This window comes from Corvus hawaiiensis, chromosome 13, assembly GCF_020740725.1.
Source record: "Corvus hawaiiensis isolate bCorHaw1 chromosome 13, bCorHaw1.pri.cur, whole genome shotgun sequence".
Lineage (NCBI taxonomy): Eukaryota > Metazoa > Chordata > Aves > Passeriformes > Corvidae > Corvus > Corvus hawaiiensis.
The window spans coordinates 14,699,604-14,720,044 of NC_063225.1; the positions used below are offsets into that span (position 1 = coordinate 14,699,604).

Consider the following 20,441-nt stretch of genomic DNA (forward strand, 5'->3'; position numbering starts at 1 on the left):
CTCCAGTCTAGCCACAGTAGCTGTACGAATTCATTAGTGTCCATAACAGAGGTGAATGACCTTAGAGCAGTCTAGGAGTCCATTGCAAACATTCCAGAGTTCAGAAGTCATGTCCATCACACTGGGACTTTGTGTTGGCAAAGGGACTTAACCAACTTCAGGCACATAAGATAAACTGCATCTGCCACATACAGCCAACTCTAAACAAACAAATCTTGCAGTAATAAAATTTATTTGTTTTAATAAAATGCTATAGGCTGTAAAACAATATCCTCGTGCAGGTAGGATTTCCACAGGTCAAGGACTTTCCAGTCATGCCTCATTTCTTGAAATGTGAACACAAACTGCAACAATCCCTTTAAAATGAAGCCTTGTCACAGTAGGAGACATATACAATTTTGACAACTATTTTCCAGTCTTACAGAATACAGATATTTTAGGATGCTTCCATGCAGGCCACTGTACCTACTTAAGGGTTTAAATGCTGGGTATTCAGACACTAATACAGTTTCAGTGCATATGTACTTCATCCACTCAGCACGACGAGATCACACTTCCTTAGAATACTCAATGGTTGTGCAAGGCCACCTGAATCTGTTTAAAAAGTTGTTTCCTCCCTCTCAGCAAACACTGAGAGGAATATTTTAATACTAAGACCCAAAATTTAGGGTCCAATTTGCATGTGATCACATTTCATTTAAATAAGCTTCAGTAAATGCCTATTCCCTCATATTCAGTTCTTCTACAATTTTACAACATAAGATAAAACTTTTCTTTACATGCACTGTTTATGAGAATTTTAAATCATGAAACAACTGCATAAATGTGAGAAAGACTTCTTCTTTTAAAAAGTGGGAAAGGTTAGCCAAGTTCTTCTTCAGCTTTGATCACATACACAACTATAATAAAATGGTATCTGGTCTGTCAACACAAAACCCAAAGAGATGTTCTGCAATGGCTAAGGTAAATTCAGATATAGTGGTCTTTGCTTTTAAGTACTGAAAATTATGGAAACCCAAAATTACATTTCTACTTCACATAAAGCCCTGTTTGTACGCATGTAGGGTACATCTGGCTTGAATCACCTGAAGAAAAATAGTCAGTAAGACAAAAATGTAGAACTTTTACCTCAAGATGATTCAAGCGTTGATCAAAACAGCTTAATGTACTCTCTAAAATACAGAAATATGTCTAAGCAATGTAGATTCATTGAAGTCAAACGGCACCAGAAGCAGGGGGGAGGTGAGGCACACCCAAAAACCTACATCGAATCACATCCTTTTTGAAGCCATGTAACACACTAGCTAGCAGTGCTCTCAGAAAAATTTCATGCATGTTTATTGCATTGAATTCAAAGACATTAATAAAATTTATTCACTTTTACAGAATTACTGGTAGCTCCAAGAAACTCGCTGTTTCCCCCTAAAATAATGTTCTCTTCAGCAGAGAGACATCCATCACTCTAAAAATTTGCCTGCTTCCAAAGAAGCTGCCAAGAAGGAAACAATCTGCCATTAAATGCATCCCAAAAGGAAAAAAAAAAATGAAAAAAACCTGACCAAAACAAGATACTTTTCCAGTGTTATCAATGTGTTGCCCGGAGTATTCTTACTGAAGGACAACTTCCTCAGGAACAACAGAAAAGGCTTCCTGAATCCTGATGGACCAGCTGGAGAAATCAGAGGTCCAAGCTATCTTTCTGTTGCTCTTCATAAGGTCACTATCTCAAGCTCCAGCATGGAAGTTAATGGAACTAATTAATTTTAGTCTAAAGTAGATTTCAGCAGCAATGAAATTGCTAAAAATACATCAATTTGCTAGAGAATTTGTTGAGATGCAGACCTGGATTCTCTTCTAATATGTTTACTCAATTTCCCTCTCTCAGCTACCTTTGTTCCTCAAGGGAACAGTGTCACTGCCTCTTATTCATGTTGTTTTAGATCATGAAAGCTCCAGGAAAAATTAAGAGCGCTATTCTAAAAAATTACATTTTTTCAAAAGGTTGATTTCTTTTAGGAAATTTCATTTTTTAGCAAGAGTAAAATCAATACTCAAGCTACAGCTAGTTACTGAAATGTAATGTTAATACAGAGGAGCAGAACTACGGTAATTATATAACCCTTCACCCACAGCAAACGGAAGGCAAACCTATTATCTTGAGTCTCTAGCTGCAGCAATTCCAGGCTGCATTATTTCCTACTTGACATGAACAAGCATCATAGTCACAGGTGGTTACTGTTTCCTGGGTAATCTGCAATAATGTAGTCTTACATCCAACCCCTAAGTACTTTAAAACCTTAGCAAATAGCAGTTGATTTAAAGCCATGTTTTCTTCAAGACATTTGCTGTACTGCACATACTGCACAGGTGTGTGAAACAAACATTTCCTTCTCATACTATCCAAGCTGTGTAAGACTTCAAAGTCCCCCATTATCTCCTCCACAGAAAGCTATTTCTTACCTGTGTGACTGCAAATCCATGGCAGAACTGTCTAGATTTGGTTCTGCTATGAATATCATCAACAGAAGCACCAAATAAGTTACAACTAAAGAATTCCAATTCTTCTTTTCATCATACTTTCCACTCTACTAAACTGGGTAAAACTGTGTGTGTGCTGAAGGGTACAAATCAGTCATGCAGATATGGTGGGAAACAGCCTTTTAGGAAAGCAGGACTACATTCACTTACTAGAATCTTATGTCAAAATGATGTTGAAGAAGAAGTATCTGCTTTGCAAGAACATGTATTTAACACCACAGCAGGAACTTAGTCCCCTTCAAAAATGTTTTGCTAAGCAATTCTTCCACTTTACATTTTGTAAGATACCACCAAGGCACACTTGAAACATCTACAGAAATCCATTATACTTGTGTGTAAAGGCTCACACCCCTCTACAGAAAACAGCTTGGGATACAGGGAATAAATATGAACAGGAAGGGAAAGAAAGTGCCTCTGTCACAGAAACGTTTGGGACTAGAGGATTGCTTTTAGTCACAACTAGTTTCTTAAGTTGCTCACTAGAATTCGGCAGATATTTTTCATATTTACACAGGAACCAAACTGATCTGCATGTTCCCACCTCTGTCACCACAGTTCCTTGTGTGTCCATGACCTTTATAAGAATAAGCCAGACTACATATAAATAGCATCACCAACAGTCCAATATCAGTAACCAACAAGTCTGACATTACTGATTTCTGCAAGGTCAACAGCCTGGCACGCAACAGTTATTACAATTATAGGCACAGCTCTAGTATGGAAAGGAAAAGGCAATGTCTATAAAAACATTTTGTATTTTATAGAAGAAAACACATTTTTGTTTCAAATTTACCTCTCCTTGTTATGAGATACATGTATATGTATGTTTCTGATTTCTACTTCACAGGACTTGTAAAAACTACACACAAGCCAAACGATACTAAATCACTCCCAGTGAACTATTAGGATCACTTGACTGTGGACACAACTTTAACCTTGACCAAGTTTTCAATTCATGAAATGCACTTAGATGCCACATTAAGCTGCTTCAAACTAGAAGCCAGCAATGTCACGTGGCAAACATTACTGATACATTTACCATACTTTAAAAATAAAATTGATCTAGTTTAATGCATGTTCTCAAGAAGGTTTTTACGAGAGGCTTTGAACAGATCGGGTGTCTGTGTTACAAAGAGGGAACAGGAAGTTATTCACAAGCATTTTGATGACTCCACTGAGCAAGGTATAAATGCTCTTGTTCAAAGACACCATCTTGCCAGAACCCCAGTGCTGGGGTTTTAGTTTAGTCTTAGGTTTTCCTGTTAAAGGAATTTTCTCCCATATGCATGTTGCTAGGGGACAAATAGCTGTACTTAAGAAAGACAAAAAGGGGAGTGGGGCGGGCCTGGCTACTCTTTTGTCTACACCTGGGTGTGGGGACAGTTCGCTCTGAGCGTCCGGAGAGAGAAGCTGCAGAGAAAGGAGCTGCTGCTGCTTTCTTTTTGGCCGTTCTTTCTTCCTGCTGGAAGCAACGCCGGGACCCCAAAAGCCGCTTTCCCTGCCCTGCTGGAGACCGAGCTGTGGCTGCCCTGCTCCGCTGCTGCTTCGAGCTTTCGCTACGCTGTAGCCCTGCTCACCCTGCCTGCCTGGGCCTCCGTGGGGTTCTCCCATCTGGATACATCTCGTCTGCCACCCGGGATTTGCGTTCGTCCCTGCCATTCCAGCCTGCTGTTCCTGAGAGTCCGGGATCGGCTGCCCAAGGGTTTGTGAAGCCTTTGTTCCATCCCTCCCGGGATCCCAGGGCACCAGAGCCGCGGGTTTCCCGAGCTCGCTCCGGAGCGCCCCCTGCAGCCGCGGGGGAACCATCGCACCTGCCCTGCTCACCGGGAGCCGCCAGCGCCCCTGCCGGCTGCGAGCGGAACTGCACCCGAGGGGGAAGGGCCTGACAGCCGAGAAGGCTGGCACTGGGTTTGTGTTTGCTGTTACTGCCAGAGTTGTTGTTGTTTTGTTTGACTGGTTATATACATATATATATAGAGTAAAGAACTGTTATTCCTATTTCCCACATCTTTGCCTAAAGGCCCTTGATTTCAAAATATAATAACTTGGAGGGAAAAGGGGTTATATCTGCCACTTCAAGGGGGGCCTCTGCCTTCCTTAGCAGACACCTGTCTTTCAAAACCGAGACAGATCTTGGCGCCCAACGTGGGGCCTGAGGGCATTAAGAGATAGAGGTGAAAAAGGAATAACAGTTCCTGGATAACTTTATTTTGTGTGCTGGATATTGGAACCTTGTTAGGCAGCACTATGTGGTCTAGTTTACCCTGGTTTGGGTGGCATGTAGCCGTGGCTATATTCTTCCCCTTTGCAGCTCCTTACTTGAATATGGGTCCTCTGACTAAGGCTACCATTGCTGTTATCCAGCTTGCGTTATGGGTCGAGAAGGTGAGGAATTCATGGGTTTTTAACTTCCTCTGGAATGTGGGCACATGGATAAACAGCTATCACACACTGAGCACATGTTTTTGGGGTTATGTTAACAATGGTACCTTCTGTGAGGAAATGACACCAGGGGAAGTTTTCTCCCAACCCCTCAACCAGTTCTTTGGGCCCACCCCATCAATTTTCGAAGGGTTTAAATTCCCTCTGAATACTAACCATCTGCTGCTGATAGGCCTACTCTATTTAGCATTCAAGGATAAGTTGAGATTGGCTTGGATATCTACCCGGACACCAGCCCCAGAGACTAGAGATCCTGCCCCAGAACCTGACATGGCCCCAGAGAGTAGAGTTCCTACCCCAGAGCCTGATCCTGCCCCAGAGCCTGACACGGCCCCAGACACTAGAGATCCTACCCCAGAGCCAGAGCCTGCCACAGCCCCAGACACTAGAGATCCCGCCCCACAGACTGATACTGCCCAACAGTCCACCTCAGAAATGGACTACCCAAACTGGGTGGGGGTACTGGCAAAAGGGATGCAGGAGATGTGCCAAGAGATGGGTCAGGTGCGCCAGGGGATATGCCAGGAGATGGGTCAGGTGCGCCAGGGGATATGCCAGGAGATGGGTCAGGTGCGCCAGGAGATATGCCAGGAGATGGGCCAGGTGCGCAAGGAGATGTGCCAGGAGATGGGCCAGGTGCGCCAGGAGATATGCCAATTGCTAAGGGAATACACCTCCTCAGCTAGTGAAAAACCCTCTCCCTGCCCCAAAGAGGGTGAGTCCGATGGTGCAGCAGTGGAACCCACGGATGTTACAACCGTCCAGGCTTCAGCTGAACCACAAAGACAACCACAGCCAGCAGCAGTCGCCCCTGTGCAAAGGAGGAAGTATAAGACCAAATCAGTACGACCAGTTAATGATGATGGGCAACCAGGGCCCTCACAACCAGCAGGAGAGCCAGAGCCAGAAGTCATCACTGAGTCCCTGTCGCACGACAGTCTCCGTGCTATGCGAAACGACATTGTGCGAAGGGGGCGTGAGCCTTATACCACCTGGCTGCTTCGGGTTTGGGACCTTATGGGCACAAGTGTGCAACTCGATAGTGGTGAGGCAAGGTATCTGGGATCGTTGACCCAGGACCCAGGTGTGGACCAGATATTTGTGAGGGAGCCAGGGCCTCTCTCTCTCTGGGAGCGGCTCTTAATGAGTGTGAGAGAAAGGTTCATTCACAAAGAAAGAATGCAGGAGTATCATCATAGAATGCAGTGGAAGACACTCGAGCAAGGGATCCAACAGCTAAGAGAGGTGGCAATATTAGAGGTACTCTTTGGGAAGGATGGACAGCATGATAATGACCCCGATAAGGTCAGGTGCACAGGACAGATGATGTGGAACCTGGCAAGGCTAGGGCCATCGCAATACACCACCTTCATTGCAACGATTGATGCTGACAATACCCGAGAAACAGTGGGCTCCGTTGCCAACAGGCTCAGGCATTATGACAGCATGATCAATGGCCCGCTGAAAGCTCATGTCTCTGCTGTGGTCCAGGACCTCAAAGAGGACATGAAGGAGATGAGGAAGGAAATGAGGGAGGAGATGAGGGAGGAGATGAGGGAGAAGATGAGGAGGGTCAGTGTGGCACCAGTGCGAGTCACAGGCCCCCAAGTCAGAGCCCGTCGTCCCCCTGCTAGAGAGAGAGGGTACACCCCACGAGCTGAGCTGTGGTTTTTCCTGTGTGAGCATGGGGAAGACATGAGAAGGTGGGATGGGAAACCCACCTCTGCCCTGGCAGCGCGGGTGCGTGAACTCAAGGAGGGAGGCACTAACCGAGGGGGTTCCGCTAAGGTGAAGGTAGCCTCAGCCTCCCGTGACCGAGCTGCCAGGCATTACAGAAGGGAGGATGATATATCGGATCCCCTTGAAGGTACCTCAAGCATGTACGCCCAGGGAAAGAACGATAACCAGGGCTAGAGGGGCCCTGCCTCTAGCCAGGAAGAGGCACGGGAGAACCGAGTTTTCTGGACGGTGTGGATCCGATGGCCTGGCACATCAGAGCCACAAAAATATGATGCATTGGTTGATACTGGGGCACAATGTACTTTAATGCCATCGGGACATGTGGGGGCAGAACCTGTATCCATCGCTGGGGTGACCGGGGGATCACAGCAGTTGACCCTTTTGGAAGCTGAGGTGAGCCTGACTGGGAAGGAGTGGCAAAAGCATCCGATTGTGACCGGCCCAGAGGCCCCGTGTATTCTGGGCAGAGACTTCCTCCGGAATGGCTACTACAAAGACCCAAAAGGACTCAGGTGGGCATTTGGGATTGCTGCTGTGGAGGCAGAGGGCATTAGGCAATTGAACACCCTGCCCGGACTATCTGAGAATCCTTCTGCAGTTGGGCTCCTGAAAGTGGAAGAGCAACGAGTGCCAATTGCCACCTCGACAGTGCACCGCCGGCAGTATCGGACAAATCGAGATGCTGTGATCCCCATCCACAAGATGATCCGCGAGCTGGAGAGTCAAGGGGTGGTCAACAAGACCCACTCACCCTTCAACAGCCCCATCTGGCCTGTGCGCAAGTCTGACGGGGAATGGAGATTGACTGTGGACTATCGTGCCCTGAATGAAGTGACTCCACCGTTGAGCGCTGCCGTGCCAGACATGTTGGAGCCCCACACGACAAGTTGCACAGGCCACTGAAGGAGAAGGTGGATCGAGCCAATTTGCTGAGCTCAAAGCTGTCCAATTAGCTCTGGACATAGCTGAAAGAGAGAAGTGGCCAAAGCTCTACCTCTACACCGATTCATGGATGGTAGCCAATGCTCTGTGGGGTTGGCTGGAAAGGTGAAAGAAGGCAAACTGGCAGCGCAGAGGAAAACCAATCTGGGCTGCTGAAGAGTGGAAAGACATTGCCACTCGGGTAGAGAAACTATCCGTGAAGGTCCATCATGTAGATGCTCACATCCCCAAGAGCCGGGCTAATGAAGAACATCGTAACAACAAACAGGTAGATCAGGCTGCGAAAATAGAGGTGTCCCAGATAGACTTGGATTGGCAACATAAAGGAGAACTGTTCCTAGCTCGATGGGCCCATGATGCCTCAGGCCATCAGGGCAGAGATGCCACCTATAAGTGGGCACGAGACCGAGGGGTGGATCTAACCATGGACAGTATCTCCCAGGTTATCCATGACTGTGAGACATGCGCTGCGATCAAGCAGGCCAAGCGGGTGAAGCCTCTGTGGTATGGCGGGCGATGGTCCAAATACAAGTATGGGGAGGTCTGGCAGATTGATTACATCACACTGCCTCAAACCCGCCAAGGCAAGCGCTATGTGCTCACAATGGTAGAAGCCACCACTGGGTGGCTGGAGACCTACCCTGTGCCTCATGCTACTGCCCGGAACACCATCCTGGGCCTGGAAAAGCAAGTCCTTTGGAGGCATGGCACCCCTGAGAGAATCGAGTCTGACAATGGGACTCATTTCAAGAACAGCCTTATAAACACCTGGGCTAGAGAACATGGCATTGAGTGGGTGTACCACATCCCTTACCATGCACCAGCAGCTGGGAAGGTTGAGCGGTGTAATGGACTGCTTAAAACCACCTTGAAGGCACTGGGTGGGGGGACTTTCAAAAACTGGGAGATGCATTTAGCAAGAGCCACCTGGTTAGTTAACACTCGAGGCTCCACCAGCCGAGCAGGCCCTGCCCAATCCGAACCCCTACAAACAACAGATGGAGATAAGGTTCCAGTGGTGCACATGAGAGGTATGCTTGGAAAAACTGTTTGGGTAAAGTCTGCCTTGAGCAAAGACAAACCCATCCGTGGGGTTGTTTTTGCTCAGGGACCAGGTTGCACCTGGTGGGTGATGCAAAAGGATGGAGAGACCCGATGCTTACCTCAAGAGGACCTTGTTTTAGGGTGAACTACCCATGGCTCTGCACTTGTATCAATATCAGCATGTATATTTGTATATAATTTGGGTAATACATAGATTTATGTGGTTAAAAAAAAAAAAAAAAAAGTTAAGTTTCATGTAACATGTTAGTATGGGAAAAAATTCGGGGTGGATAATGTTGGGGTTTTAGTTTAGTCTTAGGTTTTCCTGTTAAAGGAATTTTCTCCCATATGCATGTTGCTAGGGGACAAATAGCTGTACTTAAGAAAGACAAAAAGGGGAGTGGGGCGGGCCTGGCTACTCTTTTGTCTACACCTGGGTGTGGGGACAGTTCGCTCTGAGCGTCCGGAGAGAGAAGCTGCAGAGAAAGGAGCTGCTGCTGCTTTCTTTTTGGCCGTTCTTTCTTCCTGCTGGAAGCAACGCCGGGACCCCAAAAGCCGCTTTCCCTGCCCTGCTGGAGACCGAGCTGTGGCTGCCCTGCTCCGCTGCTGCTTCGAGCTTTCGCTACGCTGTAGCCCTGCTCACCCTGCCTGCCTGGGCCTCCGTGGGGTTCTCCCATCTGGATACATCTCGTCTGCCACCCGGGATTTGCGTTCGTCCCTGCCATTCCAGCCTGCTGTTCCTGAGAGCCCGGGATCAGCTGCTCAGGGGTTTGTGAAGCCTTTGTTCCATCCCTTCCCGGGATCCCAGGGCACCAGAGCCGCGTGTGTCCCGAGCTCGCTCCGGAGCGCCCCCTGCAGCCGCGGGGGAACCATCGCACCTGCCCTGCTCACCGGGAGCCGCCAGCGCCCCTGCCGGCTGCGAGCGGAACTGCACCCGAGGGGAAAGGGCCTGACAGCCCAGAAGGCTGGCACTGGGTTTGTGATTGCTGTTACTGCCATAGTTGTTGTTGTTTTGTTTGACTGGATATATACATATATATATATAGTAAAGAACTGTTATTCCTATTTCCCACATCTTCGCCTAAAGGCCCTTGATTTCAAAATATAATAACTTGGAGGGAAAAGGGGTTATATCTGCCACTTCAAGGGGGGCCTCTGCCTTCCTTAGCAGACACCTGTCTTTCAAAACCGAGACACCCAGAAAACTGGATTGCTTCCTCATCGGCAAGAACATGGTATATTCCTGTGACTGCAGAGAAGCCTGTGGCCATAAAAAGGATTAAATATGTCAGTCTTATGTAATACCATCACGTTTCTGTTTTGTTCAAGTTTTGACATTATTTCTGGAAATGGGAAAAATCTGTTGTTGCAATAATAGAATGTCTGAGATGCCAAAATAGGGCACAGGCTTGCAAATCAATAGACTTTTTAAGAAGGTTATGAGCTCGCCTCACTGGTTTTGTGAAGTCTGAGCAATTAAGTGTATGATCTTGTCACAGTTTGTGATTTCTCTCAGCAAACATGGAAGCTGGAAATTTACATTACTTTAAATGAAAAACTAAATGATCCTACATTCATTTGACTCCAGTCTGTAAGACTTCAAAAATTAGACATCCTGACAATTGTAGGGAGAAAACAGAAAGAACTGTAGAGGCAGTTTCAGTGTGAAGCCATATGAAAATCTGGCTGATTTCAGGTTCTGTTAAAAATTCTATTTCAACCAAGTTTGAACAAGCTCATTTTGATCTAGCTGTACACCATTTTACCATCTCTGATCTTACTAAATTTCACAGACTGAGGTGATACCAGATGGCATTCAGGATACTTTTTTATTCTGAACTTTTGAGAAAAGCTCAAAACCCTTATGTGAAAGCTTGACCAATGTGAAATTTAAACTGAAGGGAGCTCTGATTAGACTTCTGTGAAATTAAATTGTATCTTGTAAACATCTTTTAAACATCTTGTAAACATGAGCTGCTGCATCAAAATTGAAACTCTGGTCTCAGCAAAGGGTTAAGACTCAGATTCTTGCTCTCCCTGAGAATACTCTCCCACACCTTTGTTTGGCTGAAAGGCAAAACACAACTTTCTGCAGATGAATATGGTCAAAACATATAGAAATTACACAAACACCAGCTTGTTACAGTGAAGGACAACACTCTGCTGTTAATTCAGCCTTAAGTACATTCCACTACCATTAGGACACAAAAATCCCATTAATCCTATGAAACAAGGATTTGCCACATCAGTCCCATTTTGAGATGGAGAATCTGGGCATTAAAAGCACATTTGGGACAAAGATGCATCATATGGAAGAGATGAGAACCAGTTCCCAGCAAGCCGCCCAAGGGAAGGAGGTCACAAAACTACTGGGCTTCACACCTTGGTTAAAAAAATTGGTTCTTAACAGGGCTACAGAGTCCAAAAAACAGCTTCTGGGTCTCGACTGCACTCCCAGCAGACACTCAGTACCTTTGCACAGTGCTAGACTAACAACAACCAGAGGTTAAATGAAATATCCAAGATCCCACAGGAAATCCACTGCAGAACAGCCCAGCTACTTTGGCTGGAATAGGGATCTGCATCCATAGCAGGTCTTCGAAGTAGCCACTCTACTTAGCCCAGGGACTCAATCTCTCCATCAGACAGTGACACAATGGCACCTTCCTAACTCAAGAGTTAGTTTTATCACAGCTTTGGTTTAACACAGTAAGTCAATACTTCAAGCATATTTTAAGAAAGAACAGCTCCTCAGCTATTTGGTCTGGGTGCATCTATATCTGTGTGTGCAGGTGCTGCATAAAAAGAATAATAGATGCATACACAGAACTAGATCCTTCTTCCCAAGGATTTATTTATTCATGTGACAAATTTGCCTATCTCGCTCTATCAAAATTGTAATCTTTGCTTTAATAGAAGTGCCTAAAAACACAATGGACCCCTTCCAGGCTCTAAAGTAATATTATAATGTAGTTAAATGAAAACAAAGCCTAAATACTTAATTTCCTGTAGATTTCCAAGATTGCTGTTCCAGTTTCCTGACTAAATAATAGGTATTTTGGAATATTCTGTTACAGTTATTAGCATTTTCAATTTGCTCCTAAAAGTCATCAAAACAAAATTAAGCATTAACTTACTCTTTGGCTCCTTAGTAAAAATCAGCTTAGGTCAGACAGTATTTTGCTGCACTTTCATTGCTTCCTAAAAATTCCTCTATTTTCACAAAGACCTCTGGATTACTGGCTTCTGATAGTTTATTATAATTAACAAAGAAAAAATCCTAGTGCCTAAATTCTGAAGTTCCTGAAATGACTGCACTGTAATAAAATTTTCATCTAATCAGTGATTTATCAGTAGTAACAATAATAAAATATTACCAATACTCACCTGTCACCAAGTGGTATAAGAGTATTTCAAAAAAAAAAAAAAAAAAAAAAAGGAGATGAACAAACCTTTAGCAATAAATACACTTCCACACTGTATTTCTAAGAACTCTGACTTTTAGATGAGGCCTGAAATACCACTGGTCAACACAGCATAATTGCTAACACTTTGCTAGCACAAGGGAGCACAACTGCAAACAAAGAAAAAAGCCTAATCTCCAGACCACGGACATCACAGGAGGCAGCATGGATTGAAAGTGACAGAGAAAGCAACAAAACAAATCAAATTAAAATGAAATACTAATTCAATTTATTGTTTCAATTATTGTTTTAGCACTCACTTCATAAATCCTCACACATGCAAGCCTTTATTTTTCCCCACAAATGTTCATAAACAGCCTCCCTTCTACTTCATGACCCCACCTGCCATGCGAACACATCAACCTGCTAATAAGCTGTCTCTAGCATACATATGTCTTTTTTTTATGTATAATAACTTTAAGTTTTACTGCACATACCAACCCTCCTGCAGGTTAAATTTAGTAACAGACACCATGCAAGCAAGCAGAGAGAAAGCACACAACCAAATGAGAATTCTCATGAAATATGTGATACCATACAAGTTTGCTCTAATACTGTGCAATTCTTTTTTTATTCCCCTTGCTTTTCTTATGATTATCATGATACAATAACTTGTGACTGTTTCCAATTACACTCTTCTAGTATAAACATTTCCAAACAACAATAAATTCAAGAGCAGCTTCTCCATTTTCATTTTTGTGCATAACGTAACACTGCCCCTGCACTACACAAGTTCCTCTTTCCAGAATTTTCCTGGGACAATGGTACAAAACTGATGCTGCCCACTCAGAGCCTCTACTGCCATAGAACACATAGACAGTAAGCCAAAATCAGATGCTCTTTTGTTAATACCTGTCTGAGGGGGTCTGCTGGCAATCTCTACTTTCAGGCATCTAACCAAGGTGCCAGGATCTTTTTAAGCATTCTGCAGAGAGGAATCTATAAGCCATTTTTGGAAGTCCCAAGCCAATCACCACAATGGGATGCTGAAAGTCAAATGGCTTGAACATTTCTAGCACGAGAAACAGAATTCAGCCAATTAAAAGCAAAAGGGATCATTTATACTTCAGGAATAATTGCAGTTTTCACCCCTATCCTAACAGGAGAACAAAAATGAATACTTATGCAGCCGGTCCCATTCTTAATAGCTTTCTCTCCACTGCTTGCTTGTCCAGGTGTTTAACAGATCCCTTAAATGTGCATTTCACAACATTACTTCTGCTGTACCCCTCTTTGTTTCTTTACAATAAAATCTAAATTACTTTGTTTCCTTTTGCTATTTAACCTCAGAAGAGGGGTCTTGCACTAGCTACATGACTCTCTTTTACAACTGCTTTCCCATACATTCATTGAAATCAAATGTATTTCAATTGGTTGAAATTTCTTGGTGGTTTTTTTTTTTTCTTTGAACTGCTGTAATATAAAACAAAACAGGTTTGGTTCTATTGGTCACTTAAAAGGTATTAACCATAACTTAGTAATTTCTTCATAGGAGACATGACATCAGACCCTTCACCTCAACCATGATACAGGGTACACAGCTCTTCACTGGTTTCCTCTTTTGTGAATGCTGGACAGTGCTGCAATCTTACTATGGGCTACCATAACTTGTTTTGTTAGAGTGCATTCTTGAATACTTTGGCAAGGGATTGAGAAAAAGGAATAGCTGAGATCACATTTATTTTCTATTTTTATCCAAATTCCTTTTTTCTTGTCTACACTTAATTTCCCCATCACGGAAACCCAGTATTGCAGAAGGAAAAGCAGTGATCATGAGTTCAGGTTTCTTTATGAACAACCACGTGAAGGGACTGGTGTGTTACTGAATGTTTCTTCATAAACACTCCCAGCACCCTTTTATACCAGTGTACCACAGGACTGTATCTTGTTTCTTTAAAACTAAACTGGAGTGATCATTTGATTATTCCAAACTAGGGAATAATTAACTATTGATAAACAAGCCCAGCTTTACTTCCAACCTGACATACATCAAACTGTTTAATCAGGGAAAAAAACAAGGCCCAACAACATGCACTGTTTCATTTTCTACTCCATTGCTATCCCCCAGCATTCTTGAAAATTTAAGATTTTTTTTTTTTTAGGTTTCCTTTGGGTTTGTTTTAAATATATAATTTTCAAACTAGTTCAAAGAGATGCGTACCTCAAGTATAATTAGATTCCCTAACTGTGTCACTTAATCACTAGAGATAACAGCATTTGCATTCAGAACAACTTTTGTAGTGACACAATTAAGCTCAAAGCTGGTATGTATTTTCTAACACTGTCAGCCAATCTATGACGACAAAGGCATACTGCAGATAAGAATTACATTCTACCCTTTCATAAAGACATTCAAACGTGAAAAATAATTGTTTTAAAAAGTGCAGAAATAAGAACAAAATAAAGGTACACAAAACTCCCTTACTTCGCTCATGTATCTCAAGGTGCTTCCTACAGGCGGGTTAGACATTACTGACCACATCTGACAGGAGAACAGAGACAGAGAGTAGAGCAGAGAGATAATCAGAATATGGATTAGCCATTCTATGCCACACTTCCGCACCAAGTTTTGCTTCAAACTGAAGCAAAACAAACATTTTCCAAGCAACACGCTATGTAGCACATTTAAAATAAATAAAATAATTTGGTTTTAATATAAAGTAAATAAAATAAAATTTTAGAATGAAGATATTTCATAATACCATTTTAGGTTGGTTTGGGGGTTTTTTTGGTGTTTTTTCAATGTTAAATGTCATTGTAAGCAACATCTGATCCTGACGACATCTGTTTTACTGGGTCATTTATAGCAAAATGAAAGATGCAGAACTATAGATTCAGACAGCAGCTCCACGGAAGAGTGAGGAGCTCCATCCTTTGGATTATGAGGTCTTTTTCAGAACTAGAGGCTGATAGACAATGGGAAAAGAACAAATATACAGATCCAGTGCTTAATCATTTTGTTTGAACTTGAATGTTTGCTACTCACAACCACCTATCACCAGATTTCACATCAGTTTCAGCTCTGTTCAAAGGCAGCAAAGTTATCCTTTCACTGTTTTTAGGTGCAGTGGTTGCCCCTCCTGTGTATCAGGTATCAGAAACAAGTTAGGTCATGGTCAAAGATCATACACCAAAAAATTTTAGTGTTGCTTTATAAATGGAAGAAGGATAAAAGACTTTACAGAGAGTGAGGACAAGAAATCTCACAGAGATTCACTCTGTAAAATATTTAACAAAAACTATTCAAACGAAGGGAAGAAGTGGCAACAAGCAGTTATTTCTTAGCTCCCAGGAACCTGTTTCTTCCATTAACACCTTATTAATGCCTGGCAGGTGTTTCCCAATGCAGAGCTTGGCATTAGCAAGTCATTATGAAGAGAAACAATGAAGAGTCCTATTTCCAAGAGCCAAGAAATTACAATGGTATCTATGAAAAAGCAGAAAGAAGGAGAGCACATTCTATTGTAACCATAGTTTTTCACATCTGTGGTATATTTTAGAGAGCAACCATTTTTCCTTGAACGAAAAGGCCTTCAACAGAGGCTACATACACAATATGAGCTTCTTTGAATGCATCCCACCTATCTGTAAAAAAGGTCTTGAGCTCAAACCACTGTGTCCTCAGCAACTATTGATAAAAACCAAACAAAACAGTAAGACAAAAGCAAGCCTTGAATATGAACAAACAAGAGATTTAATTCTTATTTGATTCTACAATGCATTTCAGCATCTGAAAGTCATAGGCTCCATGATCTGACTTCCCACTTTTACAGAGCATATCCTTTGTGCAGTCATATGCTGGGGAAAGCCTTGGTGACAATTCCCAGCAGAATGCACCTTCTCAACATCCCATCATATAAACAGTGTAAGCTATTCCCTGTTTCGAGGCCAACTTTTAGGGTAAGATCAAGTAACTAGAAACAGCTCCTCACACTGGTCCTTCTCAAATACAAACAGTACCTGGCACCACTTGTCACTTGCCTTTGTGCTCCCCAGTACCAAACAGCAATGCTAACACCAAAGAACTGAAAGCCAGAGCACGCCCCTGGTGCACAGACCATGTTTCATTGGGTACAGTTTCTCAGGCTGCTTTCAAATTCTTTCAATCTCATGACAGAAAGCATTACAAAGTTCCTGTTCAGTGAAGAATACACCCCCTTTCAATACAACCAAGCAGGATGAACAAGCAACCACAAACATTTTCTGTAAATCAGGTGAAGGACAGATATAGGTATCTATGTGCCATTGCTTCTGCTTTGTTAATCTAGAGATCAGGTTCTTCCTTATATTATTAGTGATTTAAAAAGAACACAGTAATGCCAAAGGAAAAAAGAGGAAAGCTTCACAGAAGCTAGTACAGTACAGAGTACTCACACAGAAGAGCCTACAAAGTAAACACAAGAGGACAGAGAAGTCTGGCTCCAATTTTAAGAAAGCACACACAGAAAAACTCCGAATCTACCCCAGACCTTTTTTCAATGTAAGCAATCAACATGGCACAAGTAAGCTGAGGTTCCTACAGAAAACAGCTTCTATAACCTTACAAGACAACCATAGGACTACTCTATATTTCAACATGTATCAGTCATGAGAATAACCCTAACTTATTGAAAGTACACACTTCTCATCATCCTGATCTGTCACCTCTGATCCTACAGCCATTAAAAGTTCCCTAACTTAAAACAATAACGTCACCTACAGTTCTCTTACCTGGACACTAGCAAACTTCAGCACAGTTCCAAATAGGAGCTCCTTGCCTCATCATTTTTTTCTGATGGAGATTTAGCATGGTTGGCTGTGCTTCCTATAGCTGACACAACTTACCTCCCTAGAAAGTTTGCAAGTTTTCAGTATCTGATGCACTCTTTTTTTTTTAAGCAAGTAAAATATCTATTACCAATTATTTTGCTACTGAAGTTACTCACAGCGTGCATTTTAAAACTGCTTAGATATTTTTCAATTAATTTCAGAAGTTAACTGGAAGATGAAAACAAACCACAATGCAAGAGAAAATGTAATATAAAAATCAGGAGACAGAAAATAGTTGTTTCAGATACCTTTAAGAGGTATCTACAGCTCCCACCCAAACAGAATTTTGGGCGAAATGCTACATGATCCTTTTGTAAAGCGCGCCCCCACGTGGTAACCAACATCTCTGCAAAGCCAATTCGTTTCACAGCTCCCAAAGAACTTTTCTGTCTCCCAAACTACCTTGAGTCGGTACTCACACCTGCCCAGGTACCGGGAAGACTTCTGCTAGTGGGAGTGTCCTAGACACGTGCAAAACCATATGCAACGTGCTGCCCTAGAGGTACATTTCCTAATCTATGGGCAAGATCAAAATTATTAAGAACATTCTTTTCTCACAGCTTGCTTATAAAGTCTCCTCAGTATTCTCCTTGCATTTTTCTTCTAAGCTTAAAAGTTACTGAGTAGGACCAATCCACTGTCTCCAGAAGAAATATAAGGATATACTCATTTTAAACACAATAAGAAAAAAATATCTTGAAGGAAGAAGTCAGAAGTGTCTGTTTAAATAGCAAGTTGAAGGAAGTCCCATTCGTAGTGACTCTAATTTAACAAATGTAAGATTAGAAGAGGAGTAGCAAATGTATTAAAAAAACCCCACATACTCAGTAATACTGAAACATATTCAAAGCATATGTATTAGCAATAACTAGCTGTGGCACTAAATAAAAACTATTGAAAAACAAAAGTGGAACTCAGTAAGACTGTCAGTGAAAACATATGTTCACTTAACAAAATCCATCAGAAATAATATTGTTCAAGTGTGCAGAAAACCAAACTTACACAGAAATAACACAACTGATTATCAAGATCATTGTTCTAACTTCTTTCTTCTGCATAGGTAGAATATCACACCATTCTTCCTACTTTGCCTAGTTTTATTTTTAAAGTATTTAATTCATTTATGAATTTTTAATTTCATCAGGATTCAGTCTAATCTAGATCAGGAAATACACAATCATATCAATGACAAGTGAGCTCTTTTTGTAGTACTTGCATTATTATATGTGCCATTTATTACAATGTCACAGACAACATGTTCTTATGATGAAATACCCTAATTTGTTGGGTTTTCTAACTTTTTAAGTTTTTTTAAAGGACTATTTCATCTCCTACTATACTTCTAAGTAATTTTTATTATAGCAGCATTTTCCATCTTTTTTTTTTTTCCTAAGAATAACGTAAGCTGAAAATACTAACCAAAACCAATGGTCCTGGGAACAAAATAGATAATGGCTTGTAACACCAGGATATTATTGTTCTGGTAATGCAAAAAAATGTCCAACAGAGGGTGATAAAGACCACATATTTGTTAGACACAACTCAATTATCAGTTTTCTGGGTCACAGATCAGAACTAAAACTAAAACAAATTTCTGGCGCTTTCTGAATTGGTCTGAGATCAAGGGAAGCTTTAAAGCACAATCAACTTCACCCAGATCTATCATGTACAAAGAAAATTCAAAGCTATGGCTTTGCTCACACTAAGAAACACAGAACAGGAACAAACATGGCATTGTCCACATGTGCACAAGTAAGAGGAATCGGGACATGCCAAAGACAAGGTTGTGTTCATCAGTGATTTCCCCTGGCAAACCAACTACTTAAACTGAACTTGACCTTTCACTATTTGAGTTCATGAGTCACATCTGAGCCACTTCTGCATCTTTTGCCAACATATGTAGGAAACATCAGCCAAGTGACAAATGCCCCTCGCTAGGAATTTATTTCTTTCACTAACCTTACTTGAAAGATTCCCAACTTTTTTTTTCAAAAAACTGTAACATTTTGTTTAAAATTGCTACCATCCTGCAAAAAGTGTATTTATTCATTTGAAAGGGAATCTACACAGCAGACTGCAAAAAGTCAACACAGCAGCTCCTTCTGAACCCATGAACAGTAACCATTCACTCAAGTGTCTTCTAAGAGAAGAACTTCTCTGCTGAGTAAATGGAGAGCCAGTAAAACCTGAGGCAAATGTGGCCCAATCAGACAAGTTAGACTAGCAGCAGCTCTAAAGAAATCAAAAGAAACCATTCTGTTGCAGACTCTGAAAAACATCTCCACTCTAAAACTGAATCAAAGAAACATACTGCATTTCTTTCTTATTTAAGCTTTCAATCTTTTTGTTCTAAGAACCTCTTCTGTAGAAAGTCAAGTATGTGGAAACAGCTCACTGGCAGTCACCTTAATAGTGGCTAAAACACCTCCTGAATCCATCCCTTCAGCATTCCATAGTTTGTTCTCAGTAAACAGAAATGTTAGTTATGGAAAAAAACCAACCTGTAATAATAAAAGTTAATGTTTTTCACATCTACTTTAATAAAATAAAAAGAAGTAAGTTTAAGACAGCATTGCACAGGTTTCAGCCTCCTCAAGGCAGCCTTGGCAGCCCCTGCCTTACCTTGCACTGCCCTGCCACACAGATGGCGGTCCCGTTGGGGTCGCAGGGGGTGCCGTCGATCACCGTCTCCGCCTGGCGCACGTAGAAGCGGTAGCCGATGGCCCGGCAGTTCAACTCACACTTCTGACTCCCCTTCACTGTGGACACACACACAAGGCCCCGTTACAAAGTACACAGCAGTAGATTGGAAAACGAAAAGCTCGTTAAACGAGCAGTAAGGTCTGAGGGGAAGAAACAAATATGCAAACAACGCAGTGTGTTTGACTGCATCAAATGAATGGTGATTAAGAAACCAGCTCCAAGGTTAGCATTCCAACACACCTTACGACAATGTAAACAGTACCTGAGTTGTTAATGACCGACACTTCCCTAAAGGACCAAGAGTATTTCTAGTTTCGTAAAAACATTGCCCAGTTAGTCTTCTTAAAGCATAATAACATGTTAGGGCATTTCATAACTCCTAAGTATCAGCAAAATCACACCGTAATCGGAAAGATGTGCATCAAATCAGGCTCACTTACAGTCTGCAGTCTGTTCAGGTTGGTTAAGCATACAAACACCTAGCACTGAGAAACATTTCAAACAAGATAGATGCACATTTTTAAAAACTCCATTGTTTTTTCTCTTCAGTTTTACAAGTTACCCTTTAGTGGCTATTCTACTGAAAAACCACAACCCTTTCATTCTATTCCACTAAAAAAAAAACCTTTCATTTTCAAGAATATATAAAATGCATTATTATTCAAAACCCCATGATTTCTGCTGATGTACAAGAACCAATAGGAAATCAGTCCACTGAAATCTGGGTGCAAGGAACACAGAAGACAAGAAGCAAGACAT

At 42.2% G+C, this 20,441-nt stretch overlaps 1 protein-coding gene across 2 annotated transcripts in view; it reads right to left on the reverse strand.

The window, feature by feature from the left end:
* THSD4 (thrombospondin type 1 domain containing 4) overlaps window positions 1–20,441 on the reverse strand; it is a 260,490-nt gene that overhangs the window by 126,747 nt on the left and 113,302 nt on the right. For both annotated transcript variants that reach the window (XM_048317821.1, XM_048317822.1), the window contains exon 7: window positions 19,602–19,738. In XM_048317821.1, coding sequence (XP_048173778.1) covers window positions 19,602–19,738 — 137 coding nt within the window. The remainder of the gene's footprint in view (window positions 1–19,601; window positions 19,739–20,441) is intronic.